Below are 17749 nucleotides of genomic sequence, written 5' to 3'. Positions count from 1 at the left end.
TTTTTCGTAATTAAAAAAATCGAATGAAGTTTCTAGAATTTCCCAATGGTATTGTATTCAAAAAATTTTAATTGTTCCCCACCCTCACCTCATTTATTAATGATTGCATTGTTTTGAGAGAAAGATGAAAACAACTATTGAAATTTCACGTAGCCAAACGGAAACCGTTAGCTTTTTATTGACCAACCAAGAAGTATCATGGCCAATTAAATACTTACGACAAGACTAAACTCGGTCTGTGACTTCCGGTTTTCTTAACACAAAGTCATAGTTTAGTTCTCATGTTGTACTCTCCTCAGGAATTGTAAGGTTCAACAAAACAAAGACCGTAATCCATTTCATTTGAAACCATTATTGGCCATTAGCCTTCTTCTGTTTGAATATAGGCTTGTCATTCATTATTTCATCATCTGGACTTTAGGAAATAATTTACTCTTGTATCAATTGTGTCAAAGGAAGAACAGAAGGAGTAATCAAAAAGAGCTGGATAGCGAAGGGACATTCATCCACATCTTAAAGAAGTACATTTTCACATGAACCGTAATAGAACACGAGTACAGTACACAAAAGAAATAAATCTGGTTCGTATTTGTAAGAATATACCAGTAAGTATTCTTCAATAACCTTAGTGCAGTATGTCTAAGTGTTCTCGAATATCTATCCGTGTCAGAATAATCTTAAGTTATAAGATGAAAGTGGTGTAAACAGGGCTATTTTGTTTTAAAATCAGGTTGAAACATTTGCTGTTTATCTCAAAATAACAGTTGCTTTGTCTCAAGTCATCCAAACAGTTCCATTGGGCTTATTTTACTATTTACCCGAAATTAGGCAACTCAGATGCACGGAAATTTAAAATTCAAGAAAGCAAATTGTCCCTCAATAAGAGTGCTAATATTGACATATATAATTTTAACATTCATGTTTTGCAATGGGTCCTAAAGATTTTAAAACACACTACGTTTATACACACTTGCAATGCTCAACCCACTAATTGCGGTCATAAAACTGCGTCTGTCACAACAAGAGTCTTCCCTCAAACCTCCATTATAGTATTTCGCAGTGATTAGAGAAAATACAGTAGTTCCGGAATCATGAATCTTACTTCCATTATGAAGAGACATTAATTCACGTCCTAACGTTTTGGCCGACATATTTTTTTCGGTCGTAAAAATGCTTTCAATCGATTCCCGACAAGATATTTCCTAAGCTTTTCAGACTTTTCAAAGACAAAGCTAATAGCAATGTTTCTTTCTTCGATCAATTTGTGCAAAAGATTAAGGCGTCGTTTAAGGGCACAATTGGAGAGAGCGGAGCTTAATAAACCCCAGTAAATCTATTGTTCTGTGTTCGTTAACAAATTTTTATTCTATACATAAATGACGATTAATTAGCCTAAAGTCCCTTAGGCTATGAAACAATGGGTTTTTAAGAGGTCACACTTTGACATTAGCTATTGGACCGTCTTAATTAGCTCTGCCCTTTACTCAGCGTTTAGTGATATTAGTCTCACTACTGGTGTGTCGTGGCCGTGGCAGCGTCATTATTTGACTCAGAAACGGTTCGTTTAAGATGGGTTGGTTACGTTGCATTTAACCGCTATTATCCTAGGCGGAATAGAACATTAATAGCTCATTTGACGCAAGTTTTTATTGTTTTGGATACAAACTGTTATAACGAGGGCTTTGAAGATAAAATGAGTCATTCGCTCTTAAACCGTTGACGTGGTTTAGTCTAGGAAACAGTCATCTTCGATTAACGTTTGCCAACTATAGCGGTATGAGAAACACGGAAGAGATCAGAAATAGAGCTTTACGCAACAGACCAACTAAAGAACACACAAAGGAAGTCCTCGAAATTATTCGAAAGCGAGCGGAAGAAGATGTTGACTCAAACGTTCTCTTTGATGAAGGCTTGCTGAGAAGAGCTTCGGTAACCCGACCGAACGAACCCTTGCCATCGATTCGAGTCGATCCAGGCACTGCGAAGAGACGAAGTTGTCCCGCTGACTTGAACAACGAAGAGGCCGACTTCATTCCGAAATATCGATGGAGATCTTTAAGCGATGCACCTCTGCTTGAACGCGAGGGTCGTTCACCCGGTGATCGCTTGGCAGCTTCACCTGCTAGAAGTGATACTTGTAGGAAAGAGCGACGAGTTTCGCTTCTTTCAACCAATCTTCCACCTTTGGAAGCTGAGCTGAGGCATAATCAGTTGGAACGACCCAGCTGCGTTCCATCGCTACACCGTAATGATGTACTCATACTGCCAAAGGGAGCTATAAACGTCAACTCAAACTATGAGGACGAAGATCTGTTCACAGTGAATGGTGTTTATCATTATGACGAAAACCGTAGATGATACTGAATTGCAGATTTCACCGAAACAATTTGACACAAAATCGTGAATAACACCACCGTTAAGCGAGGTGTCTCAAGCTCACTATGTGAACTCAGTTTGCGAGATATTTCTGTTGATAAGGAGACTTTGTTGACATCAACGACAGGGAAGTCAAAGCTGTATGAAATACCACGTGTATAATAAAAGCCAAGACTCTTTGTACTTTGTTTAAAGGTGTCAAATACGTACTGTTACTATTCTTGAGCAGGACTGTATTTGTACATTATTTTAAATTCTCATTGAACGACATTTTCAAACAACTGAAAACCCGACGGCACAAAAGTTTGCGAGAAGAATTTACTTTACACAACTAAATGGCAAACAGTTCGTTATTTGCCGTAAACAAAATGATGCTAACAGTGGTTATAATCACCTCCGCGGGGGTAGATAACTACTTAAGACTGTATTAGACTCTGTAAGTTAACAATGCGATCGTGTAAAAATATGTACAAAGGAACTGCTGATTATTTTTCCATCTCCCGCAAAGCTGAAAAAAGTTAGCAAAACTTTCATGAAAACAAAATACTTTAATTTAAAACACAACATTAATATTTGAAATATTTCGAACAAACTAGAAGGGATCTTGAATCCACATCTTTGTTGGTTGTTTAGATTCATTGATCGTTTAAAACAAAGAAGATTAATCAAGTATGACGGGGTAGGCTATTAATATTATTATCATTAGGAAACAAAATGTTCCTTTGTTTTGTCGCAATTTAGATTAGATAACGATCTTTCTTGACGCAGTTACAAGGTTCATTGTTCCAGCTGCCTAGATAGCGATAAAGGCTTGGACGAAAGTTTGAAAAGTTTCAATTTTAGTTGAATTCTTGAAGAGCCAGATATCAATACGAAAACATGTATACTGATTAAAATTTTGGAAACGTCACAGATAACAAAATAAATCTTTTAAAAGAATTAAACCCCCATTTGTCATTGAAATCTTTTCTTGACGGCCGTGCTTTATATACTTGTAAAAACAAATGACTTCAGATGTATCTTTTTCCTTAAGTGCTTCTCGAGCGCTCTGACCTGACATTTACGTCATCACTTATCGTTGTTTACATTATACACGATATTTACCATAGCGATCAATGCTGGCTCAAATGGCATCCGTTTGTTCAATTGTAACAATTTTTTACCTTACATTTCCTTAGCTCGGGTCCATTAAACAGGAGGACGCAGTATTAACAGTTAGGGTGTATTCCGTAAACCTCCGCTTGATTTTCGCCAAATTTGTTGCACAGTCTGGCGTCAAATAAGTTCGAAAGTCATAATGTTTGACCACCATTTCACTCAAATTTTTTAATCAATGTTTGTTTGTAGAATTTTCAGTCTCGTCTTAAAAGTGCCCATTCTTTTCTCGCCTTAAGAGACATCTCGATCAAGGGATTTTGAATCACCCAAAATCATGATAATTCTCGTTCATTTGGTTTCATAATTTATTTTTAGCTTTTATCAGACTAAATATGTAACGGGAAAAAATTAAGGAAAATAACATCGATGAACAAAAAAGACGCTGACGTGGATAAAAGCGTCGTTTAACGTAATCTCAGTATCAGATGATAGTGGTTTCTATGATGACAAAGTATTATTAATTGTCCATTCTCTACCGTATGTGTCTCTGTGGGGCAGTTTGAACCCAATTGAGCATAGTGACGTATCTTATTACACGTTTTGGTGTGTAGTATCAGTGAGTATTTTTACGAGCTTGTAAGTAGAGTCAAAATACAAACAACGAGTAAAAATACTTAGTGATACTACACACCAAAACGTCTAATAAGTTATTTATTTTCCAACCGCCTTTTTTTTTTCTGCTAAGTCTTTCTGCTTATTTCTCTTAAGGCGGGAAAAGCAAAGCGGATAGCGAAGCTAAGGCGTGCAACCAGTTGGTGAAACAGATTTTTTTTACAGTACAAAATAACCGACTGTCCAAATAACCGTACAATATCACACAACGTGGACGAGGGGCCTGGAAACTAGGTAGAATTTGAACTCGAAATCATTAGAGCAATATTCACTGCAGATATTGTGCCGACGTCAACTTTACACCCTATTGTACATTGATTGAATGCTCTGGAACAATCACATTTTTCATAGTAATTCTAATGTATAATAATAGCACATGTTGTATAAGTGTGATCCTTAGTCGCAGGTTTTAAATCCGCTTGCTATTTCAGAGTCTTTGCGTCATCCAAGTTTATTTTTTAAAATCTTGATCTTCATTCAACCGCTGGGCAAAATTCAGGAAAATTTACATATACGATATCAATGATTTTGGTGTCAGTGTCTGTTTTGTAGTAACTCTGTATGCTCGACTCACTTTTGTGGCCACTATCATGATCAGCAATAATGTGACGGGCTTCACACCCACACGTTTCCAAAGCTGTGATTGGAGTGGCCCTTATTGAGTGATTTGTATAAACCCTTAACAATTCTGCTTCCTTGGAGATATGTTTCATTTTCTCGGCGAGCGTGCGCTCACCAACCGCCATATTATCAAAACAAACATCGTCCACTCCGATTTTACTTCCTTTCTTTGACCCTTGGAACAAAAACTCATTCTTGGAATTGAGATGTTTTATGTAGGGTTCCAAAGAAGCAACGGGACAATAAAGTCCACCTTTTTCAAACACCATTTCACGTTTGAAGACTTCATCGTCTTCTCTCCTGTTTTCTGTCAACTCATCGCCGGTTTTGCATACATATCGAGCGTCTTTTTCATTTCATGTGAATGAAAAGTCTATTATTTTCAGCTCCCTAAGGTTTTTCCGGCCACGTTGGCAAAAGTAAAGCATAATCTCGAAAAAACTCTGTTTTGAAGTGTTCTGGGATCATCTAATTTGAAAACATGTATTCGTACAGCTTTTGAAGGTCGTTTTCTAAAATAGCGGGTTTGTGTTCAACCTCGGCCAAACCCTGCCGTTTTAAATCAACACACCTCGATAGAAATATTTTATTCGCCACGACGAATTCTGGGTCTTTGATAATGTCAGTTCCTTTTGTCTTGAAATGCCTGTTAAGTCCGAATCGTAAAGAAGTCATGGAACTTTTTGAGTACGAGCTGCCATCAATTTTCCTAGCTTCGGCGCACAACTTCTTCAGAACACAGGCCAAAGGGGTTTTATCTTGTGGTTCCTCAAGGTTCTTCTCCCTCAAATAGTCATCTAGAATCTTAACATTTTGTTGTTCTCTTGGTGTTTTTTGAATCTTTATTTTCAATCAAAAATTTTAATTTCTCCTCAGAAACAGAGGCGAAGCGTTCAGCCATTTTGAGTCTCTCTGATAAATGCAATATCCACTGCAGATATTGCATCTATCCTGTCAACTTCACGCGCAATTGCATATCATTAGGCATTAAACTTACTATGAAAAATCTGATTGGTCGAGAGCATTCAATCAATATACAATAGCGTATGAATTTGACATGATAATTTCAATATATGCAGTGGATATTGCGTTCAGGGTCTGTATAGTTTTCAAGCCTCCTCGTCCGTCTAGTGCTCTCAAACTTTTTCAGGCTCAGAGAGAAACTCACAATGGCTGAACGCATTTAAGAAATGCATAAGAACACAATTCTTGTTTGAATGCTCTCGACAACTCAGATTTCATGACTAGTTTAATTTACAATAATAAGGTAAAAAATGTCGGAAAGCATGGCGACTGCGACAGCCATAGTTTTACCTTACACTAACGATCCACCGTCCTCTATATTGTCTCTGTCACAAGATTTCTTCATGCGTTAGCTTTACAGTGTGAGTAACTCTACTTCCTAAGTTTCTAAAACATACAATTTTTTATTTTTGCTTACCCTCATCCAATAATTGCTTGTTAAATTCATAGAAAACAACAAAATCATAAAAATACTTATGACGTGAACAATCAGTAAAGTTTGGGTCATAACTTATTCACACGTTTAATTTGCCTAGAACACTCTCACAGAGATTTACAGATTTTCGTGGGAAATCCAACCATAGGATTTTGCGTAGTAAGAATTATCAGCTGGATAACACAGTTACTTACCAAGTACGACCAACCTTTCACCTAAATTGCTACCTCAACGGGCTTAGTAATCTTTCTATTCATCTGTTTATTAAATAATTAGAAAAATAATTTTATGATCGCCAAGTCCAATCGATGCTGCAAATTATAAAACGTAAACAAATAATAAATATTGAATGTAAAAAAAATATTTGAACAAGGTTTAATTGTTAATTTGATGTGGCCAACTGTCTGATATAACTTTTGTTAGCATACAAAATGCTTATCATGTATGTGAAATCGATGTAAATGGTTATTCTAATTGAATTTTGTAATTGAGTTTACGTATGAAGAGAGAAAATACATGCGGAGGATTATGTTGGAGGAAAGTGTTGTTTTTATACAAATATCAGCAGTGGCTGTTGAATCATTATTAGATTAGCACTCTCTTGAGACCAGAGAACAATAGCTATCAAGTATCGTTAGAGATTTATCGTGTGATTGAACTCAGTCACAGTCAATAGAATAAATGAATTTAGCTTGTTATCTTGTAATATTTATGACCAATATTCTCGACTGCCTAAGCTCTGGATAACCATCCAAACTATGTACAATTACAGGATTCGGTTACCGATCTGAGAAAAGGGCGGATTGGGGTGCAGTGAATTCAGTTTTACACAACGATGCAGTACCAAGTCCATACAGATATTGTTTACTTATTTGGAATCAAATCGTCCTAAAAATAAGTCAAGGGTGTTTGTTCCTGTTTATGTGGTTGCTTAGCTGCAACAAAAGCAGTTAGGATTCAAACTCAAAGTTCAAACCCGTTGTTAAGAAGCGTAACTAGTATTAATTTTTGAGATAAAAGTACACAGGTAAATAGTTTGTTTCTCCTTTTCTGGTTTTCTTAGAATCCTTCGTACAGTTTTAGTACTGTTCCTTTTCACTGGCTGATTTCTTTTCTTACCGCTGTTGTGCATCACTATCATTTTTTGCTTATTTACAGTAGCTGATTAACTGATTCGCAATTGATTTGGCTGGTTTAATAAAAAAAATAGCTTTTTACCTGTCGCCAACCTCAAAATCAAACATATATCTAATGACAATTAGCATATCTTGGCTTCCGCTGTTTCTTATGTTGAACAAACACCTCAAGTCGACAAAAAAAAAGGCAAAGCAAAAAAATGGGTAATTAACTTATCTTAACGACCCCATCGCCTGATTTAGACTGGCAGTATTGCAGTCGAAACGTCGCGATCAACATCAAAAGTAACAATCGTGAGTCAACGAATAAAGTTCACGTTCGACTATTCATCAGATGATTCATTTTTGGAAAATTTAATATTTATGTGTTGTATATGCAAATAAGGAGTTCAACATTAATCTGTCATTGTAACACTTATTATGGAGCTCAAACGGACCGGAGAAAAGAACACAATGAACTATCCAGAATATCTCACTCATAATAATAACAATAATAATCATAATAACGATGAACTATATGAAGACGATTTTGACGATGACAATCACGATTACGACAGCGATAATTAAGGAATTTGAAATGTCTGCTAGCTTTATTTTCAAAGTTATAGGACTCAGTATTGAGAGCAAGTTCTATTCCCCAACATTACCAAACTATGATCTTTAGTTTTGGTCTAGTCTGGTTTAGGGAAATTGATCGGCCCCACCCACAAAAAAGAAATTTTCTGAATACTTCAGTCAATAAAATGCATCCAAAGTTCAAAGTATTTGTCGCTGTTTGTATTTTTAATTTCTTGCTTGTTTGACCTAGGAAAATTAATTAAAGCATAAATTTTGCCCGCAGCCACACTTGTCACACACGAGTCACGCTTGATTCACACCTCACCCTATGTCAACAACACCTGTCGCGCTCTTTCCCGTCCGTTTCATTCTATTGCAGAATCAAAAAATATCTTTCGCAAGCGGATACTGAGCGCATTGTCCATGCCTTCGTTTTATCGAAATTGGATTATTGTAATGGTTTGCTCTATGGAATTCCCTCCCGTGCAACTGAGAAATTTTAGAGATTACAGAATACCGCAGCAAGATTAAGTGTGTGCATGAAGAAGACTGATCACATAACTCTTGTTTTAAAAGAAGTTACACTGACTTTCTGTTAATAACAGAACAGTTTTTAAGTTACTTTTGATTACGTACAAATCTCTTAACAGCCTTGCCCCAGTGTATATCAATGAACTGTTACATCATTACACTCCATGTCGCTATCTTCGTTCAGGGGATTCCAACCTTCTAGTTATCCCTAAGACCACTACTGTTACTTACGGAGATAGATATTTAGCGGCTATTGCTCCGAAGTTATGGAATCAGCTACCACTTGTCATTAGACAAAGTAACTCTGTTGATAGTTTTAAAAGGGCGTTGAAAACGTACCTGTTTTGTGAAAGCTCTTCCTTTTAGTTGTAAAAAGCATCGAGATATTTATATAAAGAATGCGTTAATGAGAACTCTTATTATTATTAATATCATTGTTCTTGTCGGAGCCAGGAAACCAAAACATCAAAGAAATATTCATTTAATTTATAAATCGAATAATTTTTTTGTGAATTTAAATGCTGTTTTTTGCTGAGTGTGTATGACGTCTCTGAAAGACTTAAAGTGGTGGAGTAAAAGAACCCTTAAAGACAGGAAACAACCATTTTTTATTATTATAATTATCAGCTAAAGCTGTCGAGCGTCGTAACAAAAGCATGACCAGTTGACTTGATCTGAAAGATTAGCCTTAGTTAACCATAGTGAGGCAATCAAAACAAAATCAATATGATTGTTTTCGGCCTGACTTTAGATCAGCTATTTGAAATTTTAATGAGATATTACGTGCTCGTGGCGCAGCACAAATAAGCGAAGCATGCTATTAGGATTGCGTGCCAGTTTTATCTAAGAAAATATAATTAATCTTTACACTGGCTTCGTCATTTTTTGCTTTTCTGATCACAATGTGATCTTGATTTTGATAAACCCACTCTGTGAAAAGGAGTCTCTCAAATGATTAAACCTACTTATCATCTTAACATCTCTCTGCTGAGGTAGATTGATTCTAATGGATAGGAAATTTGATGTTGTCAACGTATATTTGTTCACCTTGGCGAAGAAGAGGCGTAACTTAGTAACAATGTTTGATAAGCCAAGCATTTTACTTTGCGCAGTAGCTATATGTTTGATATTCGGCGAAACTGGCGTCGCGGCATCAGACACGAAAGTAAAGAAAATGAGAAAAGGTAAGTGTGGCAATCTTAGGTTGTAGAGAATCTTAAGCCTTATTTATTATGGTGAAATGTAGGCAGTTACAGAGAGAAGAATCTGAGGTGGAACCCTCGTAAATTCGGAGGTTAGCAGAAGATTTCCGACGCCACTTAAATCCGTCGCTGAAAATATTCCCAAACTAGTTGATGATAGATTTTGAATTAAAATCGACATGACATGTATGTGGAAGATTTGAATTTTTCGAAGTAAATAAAATGAATTTCCTTTTCTTCCTTGACAAAAAATTGAGGTTAAGAACTAAACGCCTTGAGTTGGTGGTGTTTCCATGAGATGTGCGCCATTTTTCCCATAATATTCGTTCATCCGCGTAAGACACATTTGAATCCATAAGCAGTTTGTTTACGAACACCACAGTCAGTGAGACATTCGTGATGTTGAGATGTGAAAAAGAAGTTATTAATTCTTCTTCATTAATTTGCATCAGAATGATTATAAGGTAAACTTTATTAATTCAGAACTGATGTTAGTTTTTGAGAGGCTGATTCCTGATGCTGTTTATACAAGATAAGTCATTATACCTTGATTTGCATCAGTATATCTCTCTCAACGAAAATTCTTCTAGTTGTTTTAGTTGATTTTTGACTTAATGTCAGGCTTTTTCAGCTTAGCTCAAGGGTTGATCGGAAATAGAAACAAGACGGTTAATGATGCCTTGATATAGAGCGAGTGTTTTTCTGTTTAAGATGTTTACAATAATCATTGATCAATTATCTATAAGACTTCTCTGTTTTTCATAGCAACAAATGAAGTGACTTTGTGGAGGTCCTTCAACGTGTTTTCAGTTGCCAACAGCATCGCTTAGTCTTGTGACACTGAAGAGACCGAAATGGAGAGAATGGAAAATCCCTTTAAAAATTTGCATCCGAAAATTTATCATAGGCAGAAAAATGCAGCGTTCAAAAGAAGAAATGTCAATCTGAACAAAGAACTTGAAAAAGACCACAACGCCAGGCTCCCTTTGAGTTTATCAAGACACAATGACTTAACGTCATCAGTCAAGATGAACAGTCAGCCGGTAATTGATCAGCAGAATGTAGCAAAAAGAAGAGGAAGAAAAACTAGAAGAGAGGAAAACTCAGAAAGGACGCCCTGTTCGGATGATTATAATGAACTAGAGAACTTGAACCGAAGAAACACTTGTGTGTCGAGGAAGATTTTTGAAGAAGAAAATCTCGTCCTGCCCTGGCTCGACTCTCCGAACACTTCAAGAGGCAATCCAAGGTCAATGCAAGAGAACTTGAGGGGAAAAAAATTTTTAGGGGAAAATAACAAAGGACTTTTGCCACCAATAGAGGTGGTACCGAGTTTTATTTGCCTGACCGGTGGGAATGACAGAAAACCTGAGAGAAAAGGATGGCGTGAGGGAATTAAATATGTCATGGGTCCGAGGCTCACTGAGAATGAAAAATCCCTATGGAATAGGTGCTGTGATCCTAGCGACCGTCTAGGAGAAGACAACGGGACAAAAATTTCCGCAAAGGAAAGAAATCGTGGAGACAGAGGCTTTCCGGAGTGTGACAAAAGAAGGACATTATGTAACTTGCACAGCGGCATTACTCAGGCTTATTGCTCCAAGAATGACGCGAATAATAACATAAAACACCACGTGACTGCACAAATGCTACCTTCTCGGACTAATGGACACTATGACACCGCTACGGAGGAAACGAGAATGAGCTACATGGTCTTAAAGGCGAGGATTCATCGGTCAACTTTCTTTTAAAAAAATTACGGTTTTTCACTTATCATTTGAAGATGAAAATGTTGATGTGTACAATAAAATCTTGGTTAACAATCATAAATCAATGAAATTCATGTTATTTGACAGAGTATTTATTTATTACAAGTACGCTCGGTTTGATTTTCCAGTTTCAAACCCCGACAAAAAAAATACCTCAAGCTGTTATCATTAACTTTACGAAGTGAAAGGGTTATTTCTTTTACTATATAACGATACAAAGACTGCGTCCGTACTCTCTAGCCATGTTTTGTAAATGGTTAACAATCTTACTATTTGTACATTAGCTAAACTATTGTACTTAATCGTGTACGACCTTATTTCGAGCGGTACTTGCTGCCCTCTCGCTGATAAACCTCAAGCCTTCTTGCTAGCAATTATGAACTTGTTTAAGTTCTCACTGAACTTGGTTGGTATCTTGTGACTTGAGCCAGCGGTTTTTTCCCGTGGTGTCCACTTACCCCGCAAGGAATTTAAACCATAGCAGGACCCAACTTAACCCTCAATTATTAGTTTCCACTCGTTTAACAGTTTACGGTATTCTTCTGTAATCTCTCGACGTTGGGCTAAGGCACATGGCTGCAGTGACAATTAAAATGGAAAGTCCTATCAAAGCGGTCGGCCACAACACGCTGTGTAGCACGACCTTTCTGTAATGTTCTTTGCTGTGATTTTCGTACACAACCTCATCCGGGACATTCGGGTTGCGATAGTACTGGTAGGTAGGCCCAGTCTTCCCCTTTCCAACTTGAAAATGGTGCAGTCCATTTGGGGTGGGAGCTAAGTCCGAGCTGCAGATTGAATCTAGCTTACGAGTGCACTGAAAAGAAGGAATTGTTGGAAACACAGAAATGTTAGATAAACTTTTGCTGAGTGATAAAGATTGCCTCATTTTGATAAATAATGTTCCTCACTTTCCTTTTTTTCTCAATTTAGTAAAAGCGCGAATTGGGTGGCTGGCTTTTTCGAAGTTGAAATTTTACACGCGAGTTTCACATGCGAGTGATCCCCGATACGAGCGCGTAGCGCGAGTTCCTTGACTTTAGTTGTTAGCACGTAGAAATTAATCAACGAAACAGCTGCCGAGTTATTCATGGCCCGTTTCTGTCTTTTCACATGGATGCCTATTATTATTTTTATTAGTTTTTATTATTCTCTGTGCTTGATTAAAAGGAGTAAACAAAACGTCAGCCACAGGAAAAGTTCACTTGAACTAGTGATCTGGCTACAGCTGATTGTTGTTCGCGAAAATAATGTATTGGAAAAATAAAATATTGAGAGACGCTTTTTCTGGCCTTTAATTCCCTATTATCTTGACTGAGCGAGGAGGAGTCACTGTTTGAAATATCCATGAAGTTTTGAAACTTATTTGGTAAATGTTACCTATATAGCAGTATTATGGTTAAATTTTTCAAATCAAATACGAAAGCGCAAAACTACTAACTAAGGTGAAAATTTTATACGATGTTTCCAGGCGTTCACTTTCTGGATGCGCTGATATGTAAATGTAAAAATAAAAAAAATTTGCATACTAAGTTATCTCAAAATTTGGAACTAAGTCCTAACCATCTTTGAGAGAAATTATATAAAAAAGCTATTAAGAATTTATGTTACCTGGTCGTTCAAGTGGTACACATCTTTACGAAGCAGATATCCGCTTTCCTTGTAGCTTGAAAGGTTTTTGTTTATAATTTCGTCGTGATTACCACATAGCACGTACACTTTGAGACACAAGGAAGTACTGGTTCCACCAGAGATACATTCACTACAGTTTCCTCTTTCACAAAACATTTCCCTACGTGTAATTCGGCAAGTTACTTTTTCGTAGCTCAGCCCTCTTCGAGCGGGCATCACTTGCGTTGTAGACAAAACCACCAGGGAAATAAATCCCGTAACAAACAAAAAACTCGCCAAAATTAGCGTGAATTTAAAGTAGTTGGTATACATTGAAGCTACAAATGCACGCTCCGAGGAGATCCGATATAAACTTGGTGAAATTTAGATAGTTCTGTTTTATCAAACACCTCTTCTTCGGTCAGCTTCGAGGAGAAAAAAACCTATCTTTCGTGCGACAAACAATTATATCTTAGCGAGTCTTTTAACGCATTTCCGCTCCACCCAATCATGTTCGCACACAATTAGCTTTCGATCGCTAGAAAAGTGAAACAAGAGTCAATCAACACTGTAATCAGCCCTCTACTTCTTTCATTTAATTCAGCCAGTTAAAAGTGTTCCGGATTGCTATTTCTTAAACAATGAGCAACACTATTTTGGTACAGTGAGAAGTGTAACTTTAAGATATGGAAGCAAAGTTAAAACGACAATCTGACTGCGTAGTATTCGACCATTTTTTTTGCTGACTTGTGGAGTTCTATGTCGCGTCTAGACAAGCAAATGATTATCGCGATCCAATTTGAATCGTAAATTAGTTGAAACTTAAATGCAAGAGACGCAACAAAAACAATTGTTTTCAATTCTCTCGAAACAATTTATACTGTTGATTTTTTTTTCTCTTTCGATGGTCTAGAAAGCTTGTACGGGAATATCACTTGAAACGGAAATAATCATGAAAGGAAATATCAAGTGCCAAATATATGGATGACGACATTGCCAACGATTTGAGACACGTGAATTCCTAAGAACGTCGGAGGTTGAATACATTAAATATTCTGTTTCCTGCGGATACATATTTCATTCAATAAAGAAGGCTTAGTGTTAAGTGTTCTTAAACTTTGTTAGGGTGAACAGTTTCATTTCTTGTCGATAGGGTGTCGGACAATCTAGGACGTGAAGGTGTTCGTAATGAAGGGTTTCTCTCGACATGGATTCATCCTAAGAGTGACAGTGCATAATTTTGTTCGCCGAGCCAAAAATTGAAGAGTTACTGAGGTCAATTCCGTACTTTATTTCGCAATATCTTCTTTTCGATAAAGCTATGATGAAATGCTATGCAATCATATTGAATGATACAATATATTTACATAATAATTTATGATGGTTTGTCACAATTTCACCATTCCTTAATTTTCACAACTTTGGCTCTTTTGTTGCTCTATTGATCGTAGTTATTACAGTCTGTCCGAATTCAACAGTCTTGAACGTAAACGGTACAGCCAAAAGTCCGCTCGATCTGTGAAGTAAACGACTTCAGCTTACGCAGTCTCATCAGTCGCCTTCTCTTTTTCTGTCAGCCAAAATTCAATGTATCAACTCGTTGCTCAGAGATACAGATCATGACTTGTCACAACCCATGTCCTTTCCATCTGTTATAATTCTAAGATTCAGCACCGTTCTCACTTCGACCCCAAACGAGCACACATTGTGGAGAAGAAAGTCATCATGGTCCAGGATAGTGATATGAATAGCACTTGTTCTTTCAAAGTGTTTGATAAAGCGAAGCACTGGTCACTCCCTCTAACTTTTCATAACCGGCTTGAGGCCGTGTAGCGAGGAAACAAGCAGCTCCCGCAGTAACAATCACCGCTAACAGTATAACGGCCAGCGGCCAAACCACATTACTCAGCACCATTTTGTTGTAGCTTTCCTTGGAAGCTTTCTGGCTGATGATTTGTTCCGGATCACTTGGGTTGTAAAAGCAGTGGAGGTTTGATCCTACAGGATTACCACTGTGAAATAACTTCTTCAAGGGATGCTTGTCAGTCTTCTTGTCACTACACTGTTCTGGCGGTAAAGTGCACTAAAGAAAAGAAAGCGGAAAATAAAGAAAGTTAGGCCTTTCCGCACTGGCGAAAAAGTTGTTTATTAAACAATTTGGCAAATTTTGGCCAAAGCGGACAAATCTTCAGACGTACCGCCGACAAAATTTGTCTCGGGTAAAACTGGACAAAAGCGACCAAATAAACAAAACCGTGATACACATGTCGACCATTTATCGTGCAAGCTACGACAAGCGTGTACCGGTAATTGAACTGAAATCAGTTTGCTAGAAAGGCAAAAATTGTCTTTTGTTGCGAAACTCGGATATCTAAAATTTTAAAAGACTGAGGATAAATCGTGGAAAATGGAGGTGGAATTCTTTGGCAGACTATACTGGCTGGTCTTATGAGCAGATCAGGCGCTGACGGAAGTTGACGGCTTTGAAGTTTTTAATGCAGATGCCACAGACGAAACAAAAATTTGTTGTTTAGACAAAATTTTTCCTTTGATTTTGTCAGGACAATTCCACTTTTGTCCGCCAGTGCGGAGAGGCCCTTAGATAATGCACGTTTTATTGAATGATTCCTCGCCTTGAACCCCTCACTCATTACGCATTTCCAATGAGTGACAAGAAAAAACTATTGATTCTACATTGCGTAACGTACGTGCAGAGATTGTTATGCGCTCAGACGAAACAGGACACGAATTTTGGGATAATCTCATCTAAAAATTACCTCAAGTGAAAGAACCTAATTGTTTCAGATCGCTTCCCGACCTTGCTATGTACATTGCAAAATGTGAGCATGCAGGTTGTAAGAAGATTTTTTATCAGCGCCATTTCGATAATTTTATCTACCTGGTACTCAACATTATGTAATTAATACGGGTATATCGCCACAACATTATGTAGTAAGCTGTCACAAATCATTATCAACAACTTAAAAAGTTCTTGTGAAATCTTTCTATGTATATTTTAAGGTAATTAGGATGTACACCTTGTGCAAGCTTTGACGCAAGCAAATTTTCCTAACGGAACTTTCTTTGGCTCTGGCAATAGTTATGGTCCAATGTGATCACCTCAAAATTTTCGCATTGGAAACAGAGGGAGGTAGAAGGGTGTGTCTTCTTCAATGTCACGCTTTCTAATCACCCTGACAGATTCTTGCACTCAAAATTGTGGGACAAGTGCCAGGGATGGTAGCGTGGACAGATCTTGACCTGGGTTCGGTTCAGATGATTGTGATTGGTTTTCCCAGGACAAAAAATAAATACATAACAAGCAAAAATAACTAATTAACCACCTAGGTAAACAATGGGGATCAAAAGCCAACTGCGCTTTTATTGCGAAATAGAATATGGACGTGCTTTTGCAATTCATCAGCGCAATAACTATTCACTATTCATGAAAATACGAAATTACCAATACTTATTTTACACACAAAACACACGAAAAGGTTGTTTTTACTTAATTGATATCATTTTGGCAACGAAAAGAAATCTATTCTCATAATTAAAAACAATGCGAATAAACACACTGAGATCTGTAGATGTACGTACCTGTTTTTGCAAGCTGTAGAAATCCTTTCTTAATAAACGGGGCTGTGTGCTCTCCAACGAAGGATTCTCTTTGATCTTATCTTTGCCACACAGAACATATATCCGGAGGCACGGATAGCTTCCCTCTTGATTTTTATTGGAGCATTTTGTTGTAGCGTTCATGTCTCCTGATACAATCGTACAGTTTATTTCTTTAAAGGTTTGCTCTTCACGAGCAGGAAATATTTTTTGCATCGTTATCGTAATTAGGGAAATAGAACCAGCGAGAAATATTCCGACACCGAGAAGAACTGTCAGCTCTGATTTTGCGCAGCGCATTTTGTCGACTTCAAATTGAATTTGTTCTTGATAAATTTTCTTCACCTCAGGTCAAGCGAGTTGCTGTGTTCGGCGCATTAAAGCGTAAAGAACGTAACATCGAAATAAATTCTCTCTTTATGTGAAAATTGATATCATTGTCTTGCAGGGACGTGGACAAAGGATATGTCAATCAAACAGGCAACAGGCGGTGATTTGGATATGACTGTTGAGTAATAAATCACGTCGGAAGACGTGACTCAGCTGAACCAAGTCACGTTTTCTTCATATTTCATGACTCTTCTCTTGAAAGCGTGTGGAAGCATATTCATACCCTTAGAACTGCGCTCAGTTCAATTCAGGTCGTGCAAGTCCTTTAGGAGCAAAGGAAGTGCCACGAAACAAAATGCAAAATAATATAGAGATAAAAAAATGGTCGAATACTACGCAGTCGCCATTGCAACAGCAATAACGACAAAAAAATTGATTCATGATTATTCAATTTGATATGGCATCTGTAAGGTCCCTTTTTTTTACCTCGTACCACTGGACGACAACAAATCTGAACAACAACAACAACAGCTACCGCAAATGAAGACCGAACCAATAGTTGCTGAGCCATCTCGGATTATCAAACAAAAGACAGAACAGGGCCTTTTTAGGCCAGAGGAAGCACAAAATATCATTCGCACATCTAATTTAAGTTTTTTGAAGCATCTCAAGCGTTCCGCTCAGCAGGGAGATGAAGTTTGAGAAATGTAGCATTTGCTTTGTATTATAATGAAATTTGCTGCTCTTGAAGTCCACCCACTTTTTATT

At 37.3% G+C, this 17749-nt stretch overlaps 4 protein-coding genes and 1 pseudogene across 4 annotated transcripts; 2 read left to right on the top strand and 3 right to left on the bottom strand.

Annotated features, from left to right (window-relative positions):
- Positions 1 to 1502: 1502 nt before the first annotated feature.
- On the top strand, positions 1503 to 3320 carry LOC113667197 (uncharacterized). Its single transcript, XM_027182996.2, has one exon. The coding sequence runs from the start codon at positions 1777 to 1779 to the stop codon at positions 2356 to 2358; it is 582 nt and encodes a 193-aa protein (XP_027038797.2). The 5' UTR covers positions 1503 to 1776; the 3' UTR covers positions 2359 to 3320.
- Positions 3321 to 4477: 1157 nt separating this feature from the next.
- Positions 4478 to 5820, bottom strand: LOC149043299 (uncharacterized; annotated as a pseudogene).
- Positions 5821 to 9298: 3478 nt separating this feature from the next.
- Positions 9299 to 11483, top strand: LOC113667264 (uncharacterized). The gene is made up of 2 exons (XM_027183075.2): positions 9299 to 9635; positions 10419 to 11483. The coding sequence occupies exon 2, from the start codon at positions 10508 to 10510 to the stop codon at positions 11402 to 11404; it is 897 nt and encodes a 298-aa protein (XP_027038876.2). The 5' UTR covers positions 9299 to 9635; positions 10419 to 10507; the 3' UTR covers positions 11405 to 11483.
- A 15-nt stretch (positions 11484 to 11498) lies between these two features.
- On the bottom strand, positions 11499 to 13581 carry LOC113667265 (uncharacterized). Its single transcript, XM_027183076.2, has 2 exons — positions 13034 to 13581; positions 11499 to 12239 (listed from the first exon to the last, which is right to left on the bottom strand). The coding sequence occupies exons 1-2, from the start codon at positions 13364 to 13366 to the stop codon at positions 11952 to 11954; spliced, it is 621 nt and encodes a 206-aa protein (XP_027038877.2). The 5' UTR covers positions 13367 to 13581; the 3' UTR covers positions 11499 to 11951.
- A 723-nt stretch (positions 13582 to 14304) lies between these two features.
- On the bottom strand, positions 14305 to 17117 carry LOC113667281 (uncharacterized). The gene is made up of 2 exons (XM_027183097.2): positions 16634 to 17117; positions 14305 to 15116 (listed from the first exon to the last, which is right to left on the bottom strand). Exons 1-2 carry the CDS (start codon positions 16949 to 16951, stop codon positions 14796 to 14798), a joined length of 639 nt encoding a protein of 212 aa, XP_027038898.2. The 5' UTR covers positions 16952 to 17117; the 3' UTR covers positions 14305 to 14795.
- Positions 17118 to 17749: the final 632 nt, after the last annotated feature.

Source organism: Pocillopora damicornis, chromosome 7 (assembly GCF_964200805.1).
Source record: "Pocillopora damicornis chromosome 7, jaPocDami1.2, whole genome shotgun sequence".
Taxonomy (NCBI): domain Eukaryota; kingdom Metazoa; phylum Cnidaria; class Anthozoa; order Scleractinia; family Pocilloporidae; genus Pocillopora; species Pocillopora damicornis.
This window is presented reverse-complemented; position numbering and strand designations above follow the sequence as displayed.

What these genes read in the sequence shown, in the direction of transcription:
- LOC113667281 (XM_027183097.2), bottom strand. Translation starts at nt 16,951, where the DNA reads ATGCGCTGCGCAAAATCAGAGCTGACAGTTCTTCTCGGTGTCGGAATA. An exon ending in TCTACAGCTTGCAAAAACAG is followed by an intron (nt 15,117 to 16,633) that starts GTACGTACATCT and finishes TCTTTTCTTTAG; the next exon opens with TGCACTTTACCGCCAGAACA.
- LOC113667197 (XM_027182996.2), top strand. Translation starts at nt 1,777, where the DNA reads ATGAGAAACACGGAAGAGATCAGAAATAGAGCTTTACGCAACAGACCA.
- LOC113667265 (XM_027183076.2), bottom strand. Translation starts at nt 13,366, where the DNA reads ATGTATACCAACTACTTTAAATTCACGCTAATTTTGGCGAGTTTTTTG. An exon ending in TGTACCACTTGAACGACCAG is followed by an intron (nt 12,240 to 13,033) that starts GTAACATAAATT and finishes CCTTCTTTTCAG; the next exon opens with TGCACTCGTAAGCTAGATTC.
- LOC113667264 (XM_027183075.2), top strand. Translation starts at nt 10,508, where the DNA reads ATGGAGAGAATGGAAAATCCCTTTAAAAATTTGCATCCGAAAATTTAT.